A 21,117-nucleotide genomic window follows, 5' to 3' on the forward strand; every position below is an offset into this window, starting at 1 on the left:
GAACAGCAGGTGGGTGGGGCCTTTGCATCTGAGATGGCCATGCTAGAAACATCCTCCCTCTGTGAGCTCACAGAGATCCAAGAGTTGAAGGAATCGAGGGAAACTAAGTGCTTAGCAGCCTGTGCTTTGGGCTCACATACACTCACCTCAGTACCTTTATTCATGTTTGATATGAATATCCACCAGTGGAGATACATCCCAGGAAACAAGGAAAAGCTGAAGAGATCCAATTTGGACAAGTAAAGAAACAAAAATGGAAAAAGGAGAGAAGAAAATGGACTTTTGATCTATCGTCAGCCTCCGTGCAGATTTCCTGTGAAGTCTCTCAAGGTTTCCTGTTAAAAGTGTGTGTTTGCTGGCAGAGCAGTGAAGCCGCTGGTGTCAGATAAGCCGCCCACTGTGGCCAATGACAGGAAGTCCTCCAGCAGCTGATAGCTGGTCAGCAGGATGGTGCAGCCGCTGAAAAACCTCTAACTGTCCTGCACCAACCATGAACACATCATTCATGGTTGGCCACGACGCGTCTCGTGTCCTAATTTTAGATTTACTGCTTTACTTTCACGTTAGTCTTTTATTTTCTCGACTCATCAGTGATAAAAAGAGCCCAGCAGCGACTGCACTTCCTGAGGCGACTGCCACGCGTCCGACCGCAGAGCCCTGCAGAGGATTGTGCCGACCGCTGAGCGCGTCATTGGCTACACCTTGCGCTGCATTTGGAAAGCCACTAGCATCGTGGCTGCTTCACTGCTCCACTCTGTGGACTATTGTATTGATTTAGTCTCATTCCCATTCTTTTCTAAGCACATCTTACTCCTGTGTAGTTGTACTTTGATCCAGGAGGATTTCGTCCTACTCTACTCGGGTGTACATCGTTGGGATGACAATAAAACTCGGCTTAAATTTTACCCTAAAATATACATAATCTGACAGCAGCAAAGAGAACGGCAGTCAATGACGTCCCTGCGACGCTGCCAAATATCAAAGAAAAAGTCAATGAAACAAAACGTCCACCAATCAGAACCTCCGTATTAAAAAAAAACATGCTGAGTTTTACTCTCGTGTTCAAACGTGAAAGCTCGCCTCGTGAGCGTGAGCGGAGACACGGGAGCTTTTTAGTGTTTGTGGATCCAAACAGCTTCACACGTCCTTGCTTCACCTCTGAATGACACCTGAGCATCGAGTGTTTGGGGCTTTTAAGACTCATTAAAGTGGACTTCCTGTTTCATATTTCACCTTCTTCCTGAGGCCTGCAGCAACACGCCGACAATCGGCCGGCGGAGCCGCCGTGCAGCGGTAACATGAGCGTGCATTAATGAAGCACACACAGCAGTTTGTCAGGGGTAAATTCCATGAAGCGGGTCTTTCATCACTCTCCGTCACTTCCAAGAAGTCCTTCAAACTAAAAGGCTGTAATGAAGGCGCGTCACTCCCCTTTGTGAGGCCTCGAGGCTTTTACTGACCCCTCCTCCTTCTGCCAACTACTCGAACCCTTTGTGACCTTCGCTCCAATCACCGTTACTACGGTGACCGGACTGTTGGCGAAGAAACAAAGTGTGGTAAAATATATGTACAGTAAAGCGGACTGTAGCACCGTGTCGCTCTGTGTTCACTGAAGTCTGAAGCGATTCAAACTCGTTCAGCTTGAACTTTAAACTCCAGAGTTTCAGTTTCAGAAGGCGAACACGCTTCGACTTTCTCGAAGAACCAAACACAGACGGTCCTCGTCCACATGACCAGAAACATGCTGTAACCGTCCTGGAATGACAGAGAGGTCAGCCGACCTGCGCAGAGAAGAAGAAAACAAAAACCACAGCGCCCGTGACCTCGGTGTTTCTGTCAGGTTGACGTGACTGCAGCACAGCAGGCCGAACGTTTTATTTTACTGGGACAAAAGTTTCATGCTGGGACCTAAAAATGCTCAACTTGATCATTTCTTAATTTATATGAAACGTGTCGATCTGTGAGCCTTTGTTCTTATCTAACGAAGGCAGCGAGCGTTATATAATCACAGAGGGCCGGCGATCAGTGGCGTGCTGTTGCTCGGCGCCCTGTTCTGATGCATACCTGCTGTGCAGAGCAGCTGATGCACATCTGCCAGCTTTGCATGCTTAGATAAAAAGCCAGCACGCATGAAGACAACAAACCAAGAGGACCAGCGCCGAGACCCCAGCACGGCTCAGACTGCACCTGAACTCAGCACAGGAAATCATTAGGCAGCAGGTCAGCAGCGCTCTACTGTGTGCTTCCACTGGATCACACCTCAGAGAAATGCGGCACTTTCTGCTGCGCTGCATTCAAATGCTTTGGACGCGACAGCCAAGCACAGGCTGTGTGAAACTGTTTGCTCTTCCTCAGAAAGCAAACTCGTTTTGCTACTTTTGTGTTTTGCCGTGACGTTTTCAAATCAGTGCAACTGCACTTTTCTGATCAGGAGCAGAGCCTTCAGGTTTAAGAAAGCTCCCACAGATCCAGGCTGAGACTCTCGAGCTGCTCTGTGGCTCCTTTTTACTTGTGCAGGTGTTCAGTTTGCGTTTGTGCTCGTCCTGATTTGTTCGACTGTTGCTCTGCAGGTGTTTTATTGCTCGATGTTGATCGGCAGGTGTTTGCTGTCTGTTCAGACAGAAGCAAAGGTAAAGTCCTTCTTTCTCTCAGGCCAGCCTGACCCGGTGCAGCTCTGTCTGCGTTCTGTTTCACTGCCAAACAGGATTATAGGAGTCAGGACCATTTGTACTTTCAGAGACACACACACTCAGCGGCAACCTGATCCGCTGATACGGTGGTTTAGCAGCATCTGAAAACAAGCCCGCACCTGAGCATCCAGAGCTCTCTGCTCACCTCAATCTGAGAAGCGACTGCAGGTTCTGCTTCTGTAGATGACCCAGTAAATTCATCCTCAGGTACCAAACAAACAGCACGAGCTGCCGATCAGCAGCTAAAGTCAAACACAGACATGTCTTCCTCCTCTTGCAGCAGATGGCCCCGCCCCTCCCTAAGCCTGGTTCTGCTGGAGGTTTCTTCCTGTCCCAAATCCCAGTGTCACAGGGTCAGCTTCCTGTTTCTTCAGAAAACTGTGTCTGGTGAAATATGTGTAACATAACTTTTGAAGCATAAGCAAATAAAACAATAAAAACTCCCTAACACTTCCTGTTAAAAGGGAGTTTTTCCTTCCCACTGTCGCCAAAGTGCTGCTCATAGGGGGTCATGTGATTGTTGGGTTTCTCTGTATGTATTATTGTAGGGTCTAAATCACAATATAAAGCACTGTAGTTGTGATTTGGTGCTGTACAAATAAAACTGGACTGAAATTTCAGCCTCGAAATCCCAGAATTCCAGAGTCCAACACGTTTCATATCACTGCGACTCCTTCTGCCAAAAACATTCACTGATTTCTAAACTTCACGAACGAGAAAATAACTGACAGAATAACTGCTGATGAAAAAAACACAGTGCAGCAGAGAAGCCGTTTGACCATACAAACAAGGGTGTGGAGGAACTGAGAACACACACACACACACACACACACACACACACACACACACTCTTGAATCATTCATTACCAAATGGCAGCGTAAACAGGGTGTGATAAACAATAGACGCCCTTACAAAGTTTCCATGACCGGCCCAGTACTTATGACATTACACACACACATTCCAGTGTTACAGCATCTCAGCGTCACCCAGTTGGCCATGATATCACCTTCCTCACCGACCCTCTCCATCCATTGATTTTCAGCGTCCGTGTTTAAAATAGCCACAGGCTGCCGACATGCGCCGATCAGATCGGGCTGTGAACGGGACGATAACGCTGCTACTGAAAACGTCTGGAGACAGAATATCTGTGTCTTGTGTGCAGCTTGGAGTAAGTTGAAGGATTGACTGTGGCTGATGGTCTCACTGGAATCTGAAACCCCAGAAACAGCTGAGAACACAAACAGTTGTTCTTGGATGGGTGGACATGCCAACGCATCTGTAGTTTCCTTCCACCGGTACAATGTCCTGTCATAGTGGTGACACTGGAAAGTGTTTAGTCTAACAATAGAAGCTTTTAGCTGTGGAATCGACAGGAAGTGACATCTGAACCATGTCAAACCGTGTGACAAAAGTAATCTGATTATCTTGGGTCGATCTCATGTTGTCAGGACTTAAGCGTGGTATTTCTGATACCGTAAACTTAAACCTAATATAAGTTTTTATATTTGTAAAAAACTAGTTCGTGTCTCTGCCGTGCTGAGCCAGGACTTCTTACCCGACAGTGGCTCTCTGGGTTTAACCTCCTCCACCGGCACCGACTGGTCCTCGGGACCCTGGGACGACTGGTCAGTCATGGACTCCTTCTTCGTCTTCCCCAGGCCCACCATCCTCATGAAGGACACGCGGCGGCTGGTCGAGTCGCCCTCGCTCTCCGAACAGTTCAGCTCACCGTTGGCTAACGATTCCTTACGGGAGGGGTCACGATATTTTCCTGCAAACCTTTTGTGAAGACAAAAAGAGAAAGGTCAGAGACTGTCACGGACCAAACTCCGCCACAGTTCCCACAGAGGTCTCTACCCGCTGACACTTTTACTTTACTAATCTCATAATTTTTGTTTGTATCTTGAACTTGGAACTTAAGAACTCGCCAAAACAGAAAGCTTATCGTTCCACCTCGTCCACATCAAGGCCTCTAATCCTCCTTCCCCTTGAGCCACGTTACACTGACAGATTTTTAATTCCTCTAACAGATCCCTGTAATCTCCTATCTAAACATTCACAAATGCCCTTCCAAGTTCTTATCTTCTATATTGAATGTCAGTGTGAATCCTTCATTTCGTCCTTACAAACTCAGCCCATTCATAATCTTTCATCGCCATTACTCTAATCCCACGTTTACCTGAGCAGACTTCCTTCAGAACTCCTCCTTCCTCTCTTCTTCTTCTGAGAAGGTGAAGGTGAGGGCGACCCTTGCAGCGACCCTTGTGGGGAGAGCGTGGCACTCTTTCCCGACATCCTCAGGTTCTTCCCCAGCTTCCCGAGGCTCTTCAGCGGGGACATGAACTTGAAGGAACCCTTCACCGAACCTCCTCCGCTTCCTTTTTTCCCCTCGTTGGCCTCGTTCTCATCCTCCTCATCCTCAAATGGGTTGCGGTCCCTCGGCACATCGCCGTCCAGCAGGGAGCTGCCGGGTGACCAGTGGTTGCCATGGCCCCCGTTACCATGGATACTGTCGTCATCATTGTCAAAGGGGTTATGATGGCGGGGTGTGATGTTGAGGCTCATCCTGCGGATGAATAGGGCGTTGTCTAGAGTCGGACCGCCTTTTAGGCGCACTGGGAGGTTTTTGAAGATGGGCATGATGGAGCTGGGGGAGGGGGGAGAGGGAGGGAGAGACCTGGTAAAAGAAGGAAGGGGGGAGGCGTCAAAGCTTCATGATGGTATTAAAACGCTATTGTGCAAAACCAGATTCAGCTACAAACATCGTCACAATTTTCATCATGTACAGGTCAGAAGTTAGAGGCCCAAACAGGAACCAGTTTGGCTCCAGAGCCCCTGCTGGTGGGCGAAGACCAGAGTCTGCTGTTTGTGTCTCACGTTCCTCGTCAGAAAAACCATCGCACAAATCCCGTTCTCACAGTTACTGACGTATAAGCTGCTAGAAACGGATCATTGCTGCTGATGCTCTGTAATTAAGAAAAACATCGTAACGCGCTTTGATTGATATCAGCGCAACAAGAAAAACACGTTTCCGCCCCGTCACTGCGTCGATTTTTAAATCACGATTAAACCTGTTTATTCATCAACTTGTTAGTTTTACTGGAAAATTACATTTGAGGTTCATCTTTTATTATTTATTATATTAGTTCTTTATCTTTACAATATGATAAGGATGCTCACTATACTAATAAAATACTAATCAAGTTTGAGGCTGAAAATGAAAAAGTTCAGAAGATTTTATTTCGTTTCATCAGGATGAATAATCGCCCACGGGACACACCTGAAGGACACACCTGCTTTTTTGTAACTTTTTTAGTGTTTGAGCTCTGATAAGACTCCACCCTGACGTAGGCTGTCGGTTACACTCTGACAGCTGCTCTGATAACGCAGAGGTCACACTCACGGTGTTGTGATGGTCGGTGACCATGGCAACACATCCGCCTCCTACCCGAAGATGCCCGAGCTGTCAGTTTGACCTTGATGTGGAAGATTGGTTCGTGTGCATCATAAATATAATCACATGATAAAACAGCAATAATAACACAGTTAGTTTTAATGTGGACTCTGATGGTGGCCACACCCACACGGCTGAGGCGCAGGTTCCTTCTTTTTGGCTCAAACTCATCGCAGACTTTGAAAACCTGCATGAAACCGCGGGGAAGCCTCTGACAGACAACAGGAATAACCCCGTAAACAAGCAGGCAGCGTCGGATATATCAGGACTTTGCCTCTGGGGATAACAGCTGATATTTTGGGGCTTTCGATGCAGCCAGCGGACATCCATGCCGAGACTTCCTCTTCCATGTGCCGGTATTTGTTTACAAATGCAGGAACATTTAGAAAAGGCTGAATATTTCATTTCCACCCGATGAGAAAAACTGTCAGGTCTTTACGCTGAGACGCGTTTCCAGAGCCGCCCAGTGTCGTGCTGATTTTCAGATTGCGGCTGTCAGAGAACAGAAGATAAATTGTTCTTCAAAGATAGCAGCTTTGATGACTTACAGGAGGACGAAGGTGCTCTGACGCACATCAGGACACACCTGACTATCATGGATGCTGCAGGTTCCTTTGAACCTCTTCAGGAACGTTTTCAGAACGCTCTAACAGAAATCGAGCTCTCCGATTGGCCGGCAGGGGTCTTCTGAAATAATGTCAGCAGTCTGAGGCGCCGGTAAGCCCGGCAGCAGAATGACAGCGAGCAGATCCTGTCGTAAAGCAGCTGGTGTCACATGTTCCCAAAACCATAAAGCCTGAAGACAAAGACTCATAAACTCTGCAAACATTAACAGGCAGCCGCTCGGTAATGATTCATGGGAAACCCTGTAATGATTAAATGTGCCCTCGACCAGCGTGGCACTCATTAATGTCCACTCTGTAAACTCCACCTGCGATTTTAACACGTCTGTGCTGAAAACTGAAGCAGACTTCCTTCAGACTGAAACATGGACACACACAGGACCTGAACTGGATTTGATCCCAGATTATCGGCCAACCTGGATGCAGTCTACGGGAAGCTGCATCCATAGACTGCATACAACAGTCCTAACATTCACACCAATTGATTTCTCCGTGTTTGACCACCCCCCAACCCCCGATCCGACGCTGGTCCCCCTGCCAACCCGCTCCTGGCGGTCTGGAGGCTGTACCCGGGCCCCGCCTCGTGGGCCCAGGAGTCCTCGCCTCTGCCTGTCACACTATCGTTGTCCTTTCCGCTCCTATTGTTTGTGTCCAGAAGCTTCCGCGATGCCCTGCGACCCTCTTGAAGAAAACAGGCTGTGTGTGAGCGCCACTGGGCTCCGCATCGGTTTCCTGAGCCTGCCGCCAGGGCTGCTGGGTATTTATGGAACCAACACCACTGAATCACTTCCCACTTCAGCCTGCTGGCTTTCTTCACTGTTTTCCTCACATGTGTGTGTGTGTGTGTGTGTGTGTGTGTGTGTGTGTGTGTGTGTGTGTGTGTGTGTGTGTGTGTGTGAGAGGGAGTCTATTTCTGGCAGCAGCAGCGTGTCCTGAGCTGGTGAGACTGGAAACCAACAACATGAACAACATCCGCTCCCAGTGCGCCCTCACAGTCCTGTTTCCATCACTTGGGAGGACACTGACTTTACTACACAGACAGACGTGCGTTCAGCGACAGAATCCACACAAAGGTGCCGAGTGCACATCCTAATTCAGCTCTTTAACGTCTGTCTGTGGCCCAACTCAAACACAGAAATCAGCGATGGAAGGGAGAATCGAGCAGCGCGACTGGTTTTACTGGCTTGGCCCACATGAGATTGAAGCTTTGGAGCTCTGTTTGCGGTCTCTGAGTTAAGGCCGCTGCTCACCTCCGTCATGCTGCTTCACCTGGTCTCACAGATGAAGCATCTGACGCTTGTTTTTGTCTGTGCTGTTTTATTTTAGATCCTAAAAGTCTGTTAGGAGCAAAAACACCAGCCAATCAGACTACAGCTGAGTACAGATTAGATGTTCCACCTGTCATCCAAACGTCCATCCATCACATCCTCAGAGACACCTCGCTGCTCCACAGTGTCGTCACACACACGTGTGGACGAGTTCAACGCGGCGTTTAAGCATCACGTGGAGGCGAAGGAGTCGCGACCTTTTCAGTGTCACAAAACAGACAGGAAGCCAGGAAGAGGAGCAGATAACCAATCAGAGGGAGGCACAGACTTCAGCCCTGACCTTCAGCGGCTGATTAATGACTGTGTAGATAATCAGCTGATTAACGTCTGCTGGAGGAAACAGAACGTCCAAAAACAGGAATCATTTCATAAGAAGGGCCGGCAGCTGATCGCCTGCTTCCTGCCCACATTCATCATCGATTCATGTTTTTGAGCTCAAACTCTCGATGCCTGACTGGATGTCTGCGGCCCAAACACGAGAACGGACGAACAAATCTGTTCCCACTGCAGACGCAGAACAGTAACACGAGCTTTCTTACAGGGGGCGACAGTTATTCGCCAAGTGACCAAATTCATGGGCTGCATCCTCCTGAGGCCGTCACAGCGACGAGACGACGGCTCGACCCATTTGAAGGATGGGTCGGTGTGTCCTTCGTGGCCCGACCTATCCCAGAATTCATAGCGCGGCCCAGCCAAGTCCAGTTTCCAACGTTGGCGGCAGTTTTAAAATTACTCTTATTTAAAATTACTCTTATTTAAAATTACTCTTATTTAAAATTACTCTTATTTGTCTTTCTGGGTCACAAAATAAACTCTTAACACATTTGAAGGCGAGACAGTAGCTGTGTAAACATCAAATATCTGCAGATTTATCAGGACATCACATGTTTGCAAAAGTGCTTCGACGTTTTCGAAGACATCTGTTACCCACCCGCTCGATAGCTGACCGGGGTGAGAACACCGGACTCCCGGCTTCATCGTTTTCAAACCCACCGCCGTCTGTCACTACTCAGGTTAAACGTGATGTATACGTCACTCAGATAACTTAAAATGTTATTGTTTGGCTTTTTTCAGTGTTTGATTTGTTCCTGAGTGAATCTGTTTGGCTGAGATTAAAGTTATTTTTCACACAGCTGAATAAACGTCAAACAGAAAACCGATTGAACAGAAGTGAGAGACGGTCGAGAGTTTACTCCAGCGTCCTGTTATATTCAGATAGCAAGGAGCAGACGGCCGAGTTCACTCAACTCCACCCAGACAGCGGCTAGAACGTCCAATTTCACAACCTCCAGTCTTCTCTGCCTTGGGAGGATGAATTTGGACGCAGCTATTGATTGGATGCAGATGCCATCTTGACCCCTTCAATCGCAGCCCGTTTTGCTGCCATCCTGATGCACTGAAGACGCTTTGAAGACAGGAACTGACTGCAACCGCAGAGCTGGTCTCAGTCCTCAAAGCAACCATTTCAAAGGCAACAAGCTGACAGTTTCACTGAGCACGATCACAACTGCTGCTCTCAGTACTGTGACTGTAAAGCAGCCCAAACACGAGAAGCTACAGCTGACATCAGCAGGACGTTCACACCACAGACGATCGTTTGGGTCCAGATGGAGTCACAGCGGTCTCTGTTAGCTAACGCGAGCAGCTACAGTCGTGCAGTCTGCTCGGGGACGCTGCTCATTCATGTGTTTCATTTGTTTCTGTTCTGCAAAGGGACAAAAGGTGAACACACACACACAGTAATCCATGTTGTGTTTACACACAGTGAGCCTGTGAGCAGGCGGAGGTGGAATTTTACTGGGAATCTGCTGCTCAGTGACTGGAATGATAAGTGGCCAGTTTGATGCGGGAGCTTCTCGCCGTGTTTCTGGACGTCAGGCTGACGGCGTTCCCACAGAGCTGCAGCCGGTCAGCTGACACAGCGGGAGGAGTTTCCCTCAGTGGGTGCCGTCAGTTTTCCAACAAGACAGGAAATCATCTTTAGGACATTTCAGTGATGTGAGAGGAAGTCTGCACTTCAGCTGGACGGAAGAGAAAACCAGCTGTCGAGCCCAGCAGGTTGCTCTTACTGGGACACATGAATGAGGTCCAGTCACAGGCCAGTTCTCCTCTCGTTGTCGATGTCTCCCCAGCGGATCATCTGCCTCCCTCCATCAACGCTCTCTGAGCTCGTCCCCTTCTCCTCCTGCCTGGCAGCTCCATCATATCCACCCTCTCTCCTCTGCACATGTGCAAACAATCTGAGCCTCTCGGACTCTGAGCTGCCCCTCTGATGGACTCATTCCTGGTGCTGTCCATGCCGCTCACTCCCAATAAACATCTGAACGTCTTCATCTCGGCCTCCACCTTCTCCATCACTATCCATCCCTGACACTCGTCTCCACCTACACCACCCTGCCTGCACTGTCCAAACCTCTGCTGCCTCGTTTCCTACATTAATGGTTCATACACAGCGACGCTGTAAACATAACTGCCAGCAGCTTCCTGTCAGCCGACATCGACCCCCGCGCTGCCATGCGTGTGACCGACGCGCCTTCTGCTGCAGGACTTTCAGTCCCAGCTGCACGTTCCTCTCTGCAGGGAGGACATTTTTCTGAACAGCTGCTTTCTCTCACAGACGATGCTGAGCTGACAGTTTTTCCTTAATGGGAGACAGATGCAGTGTGGGTAACCGTGACCTCATATCAGAGCAGTTATATTATGTGACGGTAATTCGATAATCGTCCCGAGCGGTGTCCTGGAGTTTCAGAGCGATCTGTGGAGCGCTGGCTTGTTTTTCTGTCCTCTGCCTGCAGGCTAACCTGTGCAGCCTGTTCTTATTATCGCTGCAGCTGCAGCTCAGAGTGCACGCCGGCCTCGCTGTGTCCCGACTGTTAAACAGCTTCCTGCTGAGGAGGGCAGCACGTGCGCGCAGGAAGAGGAACCGAATTCAGACAAATTCCATCGATTTATTTATTATTACTTTTGTGAGCTACATGATAATAACCCACCCGTACACACACGCAATCCTGGACTTTAAAACTGTGAAGTAATGACCGTGGCTCAGCCCCGCCCAGCCGGTCTGAGCTGGGTTTGACTTTGGAGCCATAAAGTTCTTTTTATCAGAGCAGCCCGGCTCAAAAACACACACGATGGAATATTTACACCAGAGCCTGCTTCATGAAGCTGCTTCTACGTGTGGAGATGAAGGAAAAGGTGGAGACGAAATGTTGAAAAAGACGTCACAGTTCCCAAAACCTGTGTGTGCGAAAAGGTGGCTGTGGAGAGCTGACCGTGTAATGATGGCTGTACTCAGCACAGCTTCATGTCCCACTCACAGCATGAAGGAAAAGTACTGCACACACACACACACACACACACACAGACACACACAGACACACAGACACACAGACACACACACAGACACACAGACACACACACACAGACACACACACACACACACACACACACACACACAGACACAGACACACAGACACACACACACACACACACACAGACACACAGACACACACACAGACACACAGACACAGACACACAGACACACACACAGACACACAGACACAGACACACAGACACACACACAGACACACACACACACACACACACACACACAGACACACACACACACAGACACACAGACACAGACACACAGACACACACACACACACACACAGACACACAGACACACACACACACACACACACACAGACACACACACACACACACACACACACACACACAGACACACACACACACAGACACACACACACAGACACACACACACACACACACACACACACACAGACACACAGACACAGACACACAGACACACACACACAGACACACAGACACACACACACACACACACACACACACAGACACACACACACACACACACACAGACACACAGACACACACACACAGACACACAGACACACAGACACACACACACACACACACACACACACACACACACAGACACACACACACACAGACACACACACACAGACACACACACACACACACACACACACAGACACACACACACAGACACACACACACACACACACACACACACAGACACACACACACAGACACACACACACACACACACACAGACACACACACACACACACACAGGTAACAATGGTTTAAAAAGGCTTTTTCAAGCCTTTCATTCACCAAACTAAACGGAGCAGGATGCTAAAAACATGCATCAGCGATGTTACGGTTGCAGCTTCTGACTAAAAGCAGGATGCAGCAGCCCGATGGAGGGTCTGGAGGCAGACCTGAGCATATTTGGATGAGCAGGTGGAGCGTCGAGTTGTTTTTATCGCACATAAAGTAGCGGCGAGTCGCGCGTCTCTGCAAACGAGTGCAGTTTGTAACGTTTCTGTCTGCTTGGTTTCAAAGAACTCAAACTCTAAAACAGAGCAGTTAATAAAGGGATTGGTGTCAGTGTGACCACAGCTGGTCATTAATGCAAAGTAAGAGCAAGAACTGAACCAAATCACTAGTAACTCACTAAGGTAGCGGCTAAAGCGCCTCCAGCTGTCCAGATGTTCTGTCACCAAACTGATGCTCAGACTTCAACTAATATTTTTTTTAATCCACCATCCATGATTAATGTACTAGTCCTATCGCTCTTATTTTGAAAGCTTGGACCTTCCTGTGTTGTGCTTCTCATCTCACTCACAGCTGCTTTTCAAACGTTTTCATTTTTTTTGTTCTTTTACATCTGGAAAGCAGCTTTTTATTTTGCTGCTGCACCAAACTGAGAAGGTTTCCAGGACGACAGCTGGTCAGAGCTCGAAGCTGTAATAAACGCAGAAATCTCTGATCCTCTGGACAGCTGCTGGAGGCTGAATGAAAACTCTGAGATGAATGTGAGTGTGTTGGCCAAATCTTCTGAAAGGTGGAAGATTTTGTCATGCCAGACTGAATCTGACACCTGAGACACCTGAGCCCACATCATCAGCACTTTTATCTACAGATGGCTGTTGTGCAACCTGTGTGAGAGATCTGAGTTCAGATCAGGATCAGCTCTGTCATGTTTAACAGGGTCACGGATCCACAGAAAACGACATCTAAAAGCTGGAAAACTGTAGAGAAGCTTTGAACTGGATGCTTATTCGTGTTTACTTCCTGTTTTGGTTTGACCTTCGTGTCTTCTAGAAGTCACAGTCTTAAATCTGAATCCCTGTTAATATTTGTTTCTTTTATATGTTTTTAATCAGCTCGTGGCGATAAAGCACGAATCAGCTTTTATGGCTGCGCTCCGGCGAATCAGATCGAAGCAGAAAGTCTCAAACTCTGGTTTTACTTTGGCAATCACCCCCTCCCTCCCCCCCAACATCATGTTACCCAACAGCCTGCGTGGAGCCAAATCCATCATCCTTTAACTCAGTTTCCCAGACGTTTTTCTCCGGCTCGTGTGCAGACTTGATGCTGCGGGAGCTGCGCTGATTGGACCGCTCAGGTTTAAGTTTATTAAGGTCAAAGTTGAATGAGCGCTCAGCGAAGGTGTGCCTGTGCTGCTGATGACCAATAAAACGTCCACGGGCCAGCATCTAACCCGTCAGTCTGTTTGCACATGCCTGAATTCCCATAGTTCTGGTTTATGGTCACAGCTCACTGTGTCCTCATGAGTCAACAGCTGAAGGGTTAGCACTCAGCTGGATCAGTGGGGTGAAAGCTACGCTCTGATTGGTTGTTATGTCGTTAGACGACAGCACTTCCTCTTAAAGCACTTATTTGTTTAATTGTTACGGGTCAGGTGAAGGACGGTCAGCAGGTAACGCTGAGCTGCTTCCACGTTTGAAACTTTGTGGACTTTTTAAACCAGCTCCAACCTTAGCTAAATATCCAGGTCCGAACCACAATGTACGTATTAACAGGTAGCAGCAGGAGTGGGTTAGCAGCTGGTTACCATTACATGGTCTGGTTATCTGGTTAACCACCAACTGCTTCAGTTCATCCAGACGAACGTCCACAGGTAACAGCAAACGCCTTTTAAAGCACACGATCAAACCTCCTGACAGCAAAACAACCAATCACAGCAACAGCCAGTTAAAAGCATGAATGTAGGCTAATGTCCTGAAACTGAACAACTCCGAATCAGAAATAATCACCATCAAAATCCATCACAGGGTCCCTGTATCCTTCTCTCACGCCCACCTGCAGAAACACTCGCTTAACCAGCAGCCTCCTCACTGGGAGGCAACCAGCTCGAGATCCTTTGCTGGTGGAGCAAGAGTGTTGCGGTTTCCTCTGATGTTTCTCGCCCTGATCCCTCGTTACCGAGGTCCTCGAATACTGTTCCAACAGCCGGAGCTGCAGGTGACCTTTCCGCCTTGCGAGACGGACGTTAGGGTGAAAAACACTCACTGGTCTGAGCCTGAGAACCAGAACCCACCCAAGCTGACCTGACACTGAACACAACCGTCACAATGCCATCAGACGTGCTGCAGTATCAGTGGAAACAAATCTGCACATCTGCCTGCACAGAGCAGATGAGGAGGACAGGAAGCCAGACACATAATGAATTTTCAAAATAAAAGAACCTTGTTTTCAAAGATGTGCAAAAGATGGAACACAGGTATGTGTTCCTGCGCCCTCCTCCACCTGCACTCCAGCTGTCTGAGTCACATTTAAAAGAAATACCTGGAAAGGAAGCGTCTTAAGTTCCATATCTGCCTGTTGGGTTAATGAATAATCACGTCAAATAACGGACGTTGCAATACCGACCAAATCACTGTGATTAGGCTGTTTGCCACAACTGAGCAGCTTTAATATACGCGGCGATAAACTTTATCAGACGTCCGGAGAGCTGGCGCGCTTTCAGGCTTGGTCTTCACGTTTTTTATTACTTTGTTTTACTCGACGTTTGGCTGTGAGCAAAAAACTACTCGGTTAAGATTGCAGCTTGGAGTCATCAGCAGGCTATCAGCAGTTTGGATGCCCGACAGTAGGGAGGTCAAAGGTCAAAACAGTTCCTCTGCAGGGCAGAAGGGCTCGCACAGAAACTGAAGTTCATAGATCTGTCATATCTGCTTTGTTTTTGCACATGGCTCAACAGGAAGTTAAAATGTGACAGTCAGCAGCGGGGGAGGAGCGTCCATGTTTCCATCACAGTGGACAGTTTCTTAATGCTTCATTAAAAGCCTGCAGCGTTTCAGCCTCTGAAACAACTGAGCTGAATAAAGATGAGGAGGAGGAGGAGGAGGAGGAGGGAGGTGAAGCAACGATAAAAGAAAGGTGTGAAGGACAAATAAAGACAAAGCCTGGACTTTGATCAGTCTGCATTCTTCTGTTTGTTTGCAGCACTAATGGGAAAAAGCAGGAACGTGCTGCGTTCACTGACTTCTGAGTTTGCGGGGCTTCAGCCTGTATCCTCTGACACTGCTGGGCTCTGTCGTCATGGTGACGCCGTGTGATCACGCTGCTCTGTACCTGTCGCTGTTTGACTTCACCTTGTTTGTACTGAAAATAAACGCTGTTGCAGGTTTAAACAGAGTCCTCTGTAATCAGCACAGATGCAAATCTTTGTTCAGCAGGGTCGGTGTAACTGCTCTAAACACTAACTTCTCCACAGGCGTCACCGAGAGGGGCAACCCCTGATATGGTCATCCGTGGGCACACCTGCAGGAGAGAGTCAATAAGAAGCTGGCTTCAAAGGACCCGTGGTTGTAATGGGAGGGGCTAAAACTAAAACAGGTGGTTTCGGACAAAGGTTAAGAAATAGAAGGATTATTCTGAACTCTGAATCATGCAAAGCTGCTCTAAAGAAATCAAAGAATTTTTAAAAACACATGTAAGGAGGAGCAGAAGCCTCAGGCCAATCAGAGAGCAGCACGAAAAAGTCCCCCAGTGAGCTGTACAACACCCACGGAGACATCAGGAGGCTCACGTGGACCTGTGATCTGCAGCAATCTTTCACCTGCACTCAGTTAATCAGTGACGTTTCCTGCCACGGTCACACCTGCTACCTCAGACTGTGGACTGCAGCTTCAGGACTCAGAGGGAGCTGTAGTGCAGCAGAAACACCTCTGACCTCAGCTGACCTCTAAAGAAGCAGACTCACAAGCTGCCAGGAACCGTCAATAATGGGCCGCACGTACATTTACTGCAAATACCCACAAATCCAGTTTCAGCTAAAAGTCTTTGCTTTTCACTTTTACGGCTGCCAAGTACAAAGTGTCACTTCCTGTCTTTTCTAATATCACTGATCGATCCGAATAAATTAAATCCAATCTTCACTTTAGATTCAGTCATGTTTAGTTTCTGCTCAAAACCCCGAAAACTTTCACTTCTCTGCATCTGAAATCATTCTAACAGATAATAAACTCTCCGTGTCCGCTGCTCCATCAGCGGGTGTTCGTTACTCACAGCGCGGGGACATGGTGGCGGAGCGGCGGGTCACACTGTCACCAGGAGCCGGGCTGAGGCGTCCAGGAGCCGGACACCGGGCGAAGAGACAGCGCAGAAAAGCTCGACTCACTCTGAGGAGAAAGCTGCGGCTCTGGGACTGAAGACGCACAGAGGAGGAGGGGGTGCTGCCTTCAGGCACGGCCGGAAATTTCGCAATCGCAACGGGAGCTGCGCAGTGATAGGTCAGAGACCGCTGACGCTTTATCGCTGTGATAATATCATATATGACGTGTGTCACACACACAAGTCTAATGAATCCATGAAAACAAACTGACTTTGTTATTATAATTGCTGTTGTTATGATGATGATGAAGATGATGATGGTCGGGTGCTGCGGGTCATAAACACTGTGCTGACGTCACAGTTGGCACACAAACCAACACTGTTCATTTCAGCGATCAGACTCGCCGGTGACTCGGCAGCGTCCCGCTGATGTGCGACCATCAGCACTTTCATCCCGCTCACCGCAGGCTCAACAACAGCGTAACAAAGAGGCCAAGAATGCAGCACGGGGGGTGGGTGGGGGGGTTACAGGAACTGAATATTTAGTCCGAAATACTGAATAATTGTATTAAACTGGAGTTTTGAAGCACGTATGCAGCCCTGGTCCTGTTTATTATGTGACAAGATAAAACTATAAGAATTTAAACATGATCTCAGGATTGTTTTACAAAGTGGAAAAAAACATTTAGACCTGATTTAAACAAACTGTTCACATCTGTAACTAAAGTAAATATATGGCATTACTGTATCAGAATTTCTGATTTATTAAAGTGCAAATATCTTTAATTCAGCATTTTCTAATTATTTTAATGACTTATTGTTCAGTAGCTCGGTCTATAATAATGCAGGTCAAACAGTCAACAGTCTGTTTGACCTGCTCCCCTCAGGCAGGAGGCTCCGGTCCATTCGCACCAGAACCTCTCGCCATAAGAACAGTTTCTTCCCCTCTGCTGTTGGACACATGAACAATAACCATATGACTGTTCCCACCACTAACACATGACCCTACGCTGTGTCACTGCATCATTCCATGTCTGGCACTGATCACCACCTGCACTCATGTATATATCTTTCCACGTAGCACTCTTAATTCTTATTCTCATGTATATATCTCATGTATATCTCATGCACATATCTTTCCACGTAGCACTTTTAATTCTTATCCCTACTTTTATTTTTTTCCATGTCTATTTAAGTGCTATTTATGACAGCATGTTTGCACTGAAGCACCGCAGCAATTTCCTAATGTTGTAAACCTGCTCAACATTTGGCAATAAACCCCATTCTGATTCTGATTCTGATTCTGATGTAATTGTTTTGCCAAATAATAAGCAACAAAAGCTCCACGAGGTGCAGTGATTATACTCAGGACATGCAGGAAACGCTGTAAGTATAACATGGAAATACTAAATGAGGTACAAGTACATTAAACCTGAGCAAAGTACTCAGTTACATTCCTGCAGGTCCTATCCTCGCTCTCATCCTGTGGTATCACGATTCAGTGGGGGCGGTGCCACCCCCTGCCCCCCTCCTATCCGCGCCCCTGTGGCTGAGGAGAACTGTCGATACCTTTTAAATTCATGCTGGAACTTTTGTTTTTTGTCAGATGTGATGTTTTTCCCCCTGGCCCTCCGTAGATTTGTATTTTGTGTTCCTGATCTGGTGGATTTGTTGCCCCAAACACATTAATCACCGGTTTGCTCCGTGTGTGCTGCTGCGTTTCTCTCCCGTGTTTGTTTTGGGGCATTGGAGACTTTTCACAGCAGCAGAGACAGACGGGAAGCACCAGAGAGTCCTCGGACTCAGCCCAGCGGGCTGAAATCACCTTCACCTCAGGACCGACACACAGAGCGATCCGCTCGAGGCCACTCCCCCCTCAGGTCTGCCTAAAGTCACACTCTGACTTTCACTCTCAAAGTCACGCTGCCTCCTCACAGAAAACGGTCACTTTTCATTCAGCAGCAACAAAATCACACTGTGTGTGCGTGTGTGTGTGTGTGTGTGTGTGTGTGCGTGTGCGTGCGTGCGTGCGTGTACACTGTTCATCAGTTGCTTCAGTAAAGCACGGATATGTGATCAGTTCCTGTCCTGCTGCAGATGAAAGCTGCTGATGAGACTCTCACGCGCTTGGAAAAGATGCTTTGAGGTTGTAGCTCCTGAACTCTGAAACCGCCGCCCTCAGCCAATCAGGTCGGCTCTGGTTTGTTTTAAACGTTAGCTTGTCTTGATTTTTAGGCCATGATTGGCCACAGCTGAAGCATGAACGTAAGACTGTGCGTCTGCTGGAACACACTGATCTTTAATACATGTGAAGCGTGTTGTGACAGTCTTATTAGTCTCATTAGTGCAACTGCTGTTTGTACTTTCTCACCTCATACTAGCAGGAAAACCTTTGACTGTTTACTCCACAAACCCCCCTTCAGGTTTTAGCTTTGTGTCTAAATCTGTGTGTCTGGTGCAGTTTTATCAGGATATTTGTTAAATAAATGACTGAGAGCAGTCTCCCCCCACGCCTCCAGTCTGACAGGGACACCACCAGCTCCACTGTGCAGCTTACAGATCAGGTCAACCTCAGCTGCTGGAACAGCACAGCGAGTATATACGCATGAGCACAGGTGGAGAGAAACACCAACACTCAGCTTTTCATGTCTAATTCAACAGCATACACACTCACTTCCTGTCTTACTCTTTCTTTGTTGGACTTTTCCTTTGTTCTTTCTGTTTTTCACTAAACCAAGAACGCGAGAGCTAAAGTTAGACCTCAAGGGAAAGTCTGAAGTCTGCAGGAAGCAAATGGAAGTCAGTGTAATGTCCTCTGAAGTGTGTGTGTGTACGTGTTTAGACATCTTTGTGAGGACCAGAAATTGACATGCTACTATACTTGTGGGGACCAAAAGTCACTTATGAGGACAAAGTGTCCGTCCCCACGAGTTTGAAGGTAATGTTTGAGGCTCAAGGTGTGGCTTAGTGTCAGGGTTACAGTTAGGTTATGGTTATGGTGAGCATGTAGGGGAAGCACTATGTCGATGAGAGGTCCCCGCTAATATATGAAAACGAGTGTGTGTGTGTTACATTCCTGGCTGGGAGTCATCCATCAGCTGGTAAACACCTCACAAAAGAGGTCTCACAGTACTCATTAACTGCTTTCAACACAAGTCAAAGCAAACACACACACACACTGACCCCGGTGACCTTGCCCTCACTCACAGATGACCTTTCACCGCATTCTCCATGATTTCCTCACTTCTGATCAACACATTCTGGATCAGTCGTTCCTTTTTTTCCCCTTGTTTCATTTTCCTGAAACGACTCGCTCCAGCAAAGAAGCTCAGTTTTCCGAGGCACCTGGAACGCATCATGGGAGGAGAAAGTCCGCGTGTTTTATGAGGTGATAACGGTTTGGGTTAAACGTTGTTTCACACCCAGCTGACGTCGACAAGCCGCACAAATGTGGAATAAATAATTATAAACAGAACAAGAACGTGGCTCCAGTTTTCGGCCAAATGCACCGGATTCATCTGACCTGGGATCAGTTTTGAAGGAGCATTGGTCCAGAGGAGATGAGGCTGTTTCTCCATCGTGGTCACATGTGGCTTCTTCTCTGCATGATGGAGCTGTAACCTCCACGCTGGTTTCTGGAAGTGTTCCTGAGCGTGTGCAGTTATCCTCCTGGATCCTTTAATGATGATGACATGTGCTGTCAATGATCAATCACAGATGTTCACAGATGTTTGAGGGTCGATGAATACCCGATTAACCTCCTTAGTGCTTCTTTTTGGTAACTCTTACGTCTCCGACCTTTAAAACTGTGTGAGTCCTTTATCTGATCAAACTGCAGCTCAGCATCAGTCCTTCTCTCTGATCTCAGATCAGCTGGCTGCTCTGTGATGGCCTCCACAGCGTCGTGGAAGAATCGCAGACACGGCGAGGGGGAGGAGCTCCATCAGGGGAGTGGGAACTTAAATCTGAGCAGAGAGCGAGGATCACCCATCCCACCGTGAGGAGGAGCACGGGGTGGTCAGCACTGCTGCCACTAGAAGGTTGTGGGTTTGAATCCACTGGCTGGCTGGGTTCTCCTGTGGCTTCCTCCCACAGTCATGCGTGGGCTTGGGCTAACGGGCTGTGGGTGTGGGTGTGAGTGGTTGTCTGTCTCTCTGTGTTAGCCCTGAGAGTCACCTGTCCCCCCCACCACCCTGGATCAGCTGCAGATAAGAACCTGGCTGAGATGGTTCATGTTTGTGTTAAATGTCATACGTGAGTGTTGATCATCTTCACTGTGGACGAATCTTTGGATGCAAGTTTCATGAGAGAAAATCCCAGAGACAAAGAGCTCGATGACTCAAACAGATACGTCTCAGCTTGTTCCAGATCTGCGCCGGACTCTCCAAAATTTCACACCAGCGTTGTGAAACGGTCAATGTGAAGGGAAAGCTGCGCAGCCGAGTCAGCAGCTGCAGATTTAATAAAAGAGCTGGTTTCAGGTCAGTGGGGCACAAAGAGAGAAGTCCGTACAGTCAGTGTGGTTTTGTTTTTGCTGCTGCTGTTTCTTCCAGTTTCACCGGCCAAGGAGTCGAGAATCGAAACTCTT

General features: G+C 48.0%; 1 protein-coding gene across 7 annotated transcripts in view; it reads right to left on the minus strand.

Annotated features, from left to right (window-relative positions):
- Positions 1-21,117, minus strand: part of exoc3l2b (exocyst complex component 3-like 2b) — a 36,658-nt gene that overhangs the window by 12,217 nt on the left and 3,324 nt on the right. For 2 of the 7 annotated variants that reach the window (XR_003274481.1, XM_026193087.1), the window contains exons 1-3: positions 16,485-16,744; positions 4,871-5,368; positions 4,247-4,470 (exon numbers count right to left, since the gene is read on the minus strand). Coding sequence is in view for 6 of the 7 variants with exons in the window: in XM_026193087.1 (XP_026048872.1) it covers positions 4,247-4,470; positions 4,871-5,331 (685 nt within the window). In the remaining variant the exon portion in view is untranslated. Of the gene's footprint in view, positions 1-4,246; positions 4,471-4,870; positions 5,369-6,693; positions 6,740-9,027; positions 9,038-16,484; positions 16,745-19,712; positions 19,910-21,117 lie in introns of those variants that run through there. The other 5 variants (XM_026193088.1, XM_026193093.1, XM_026193090.1 and 2 more) reach the window with 4 other exon arrangements.

The sequence above is a fragment of the Astatotilapia calliptera genome, chromosome 14 (assembly GCF_900246225.1).
Source record: "Astatotilapia calliptera chromosome 14, fAstCal1.2, whole genome shotgun sequence".
NCBI classification, from domain to species: Eukaryota; Metazoa; Chordata; class Actinopteri; order Cichliformes; family Cichlidae; genus Astatotilapia; species Astatotilapia calliptera.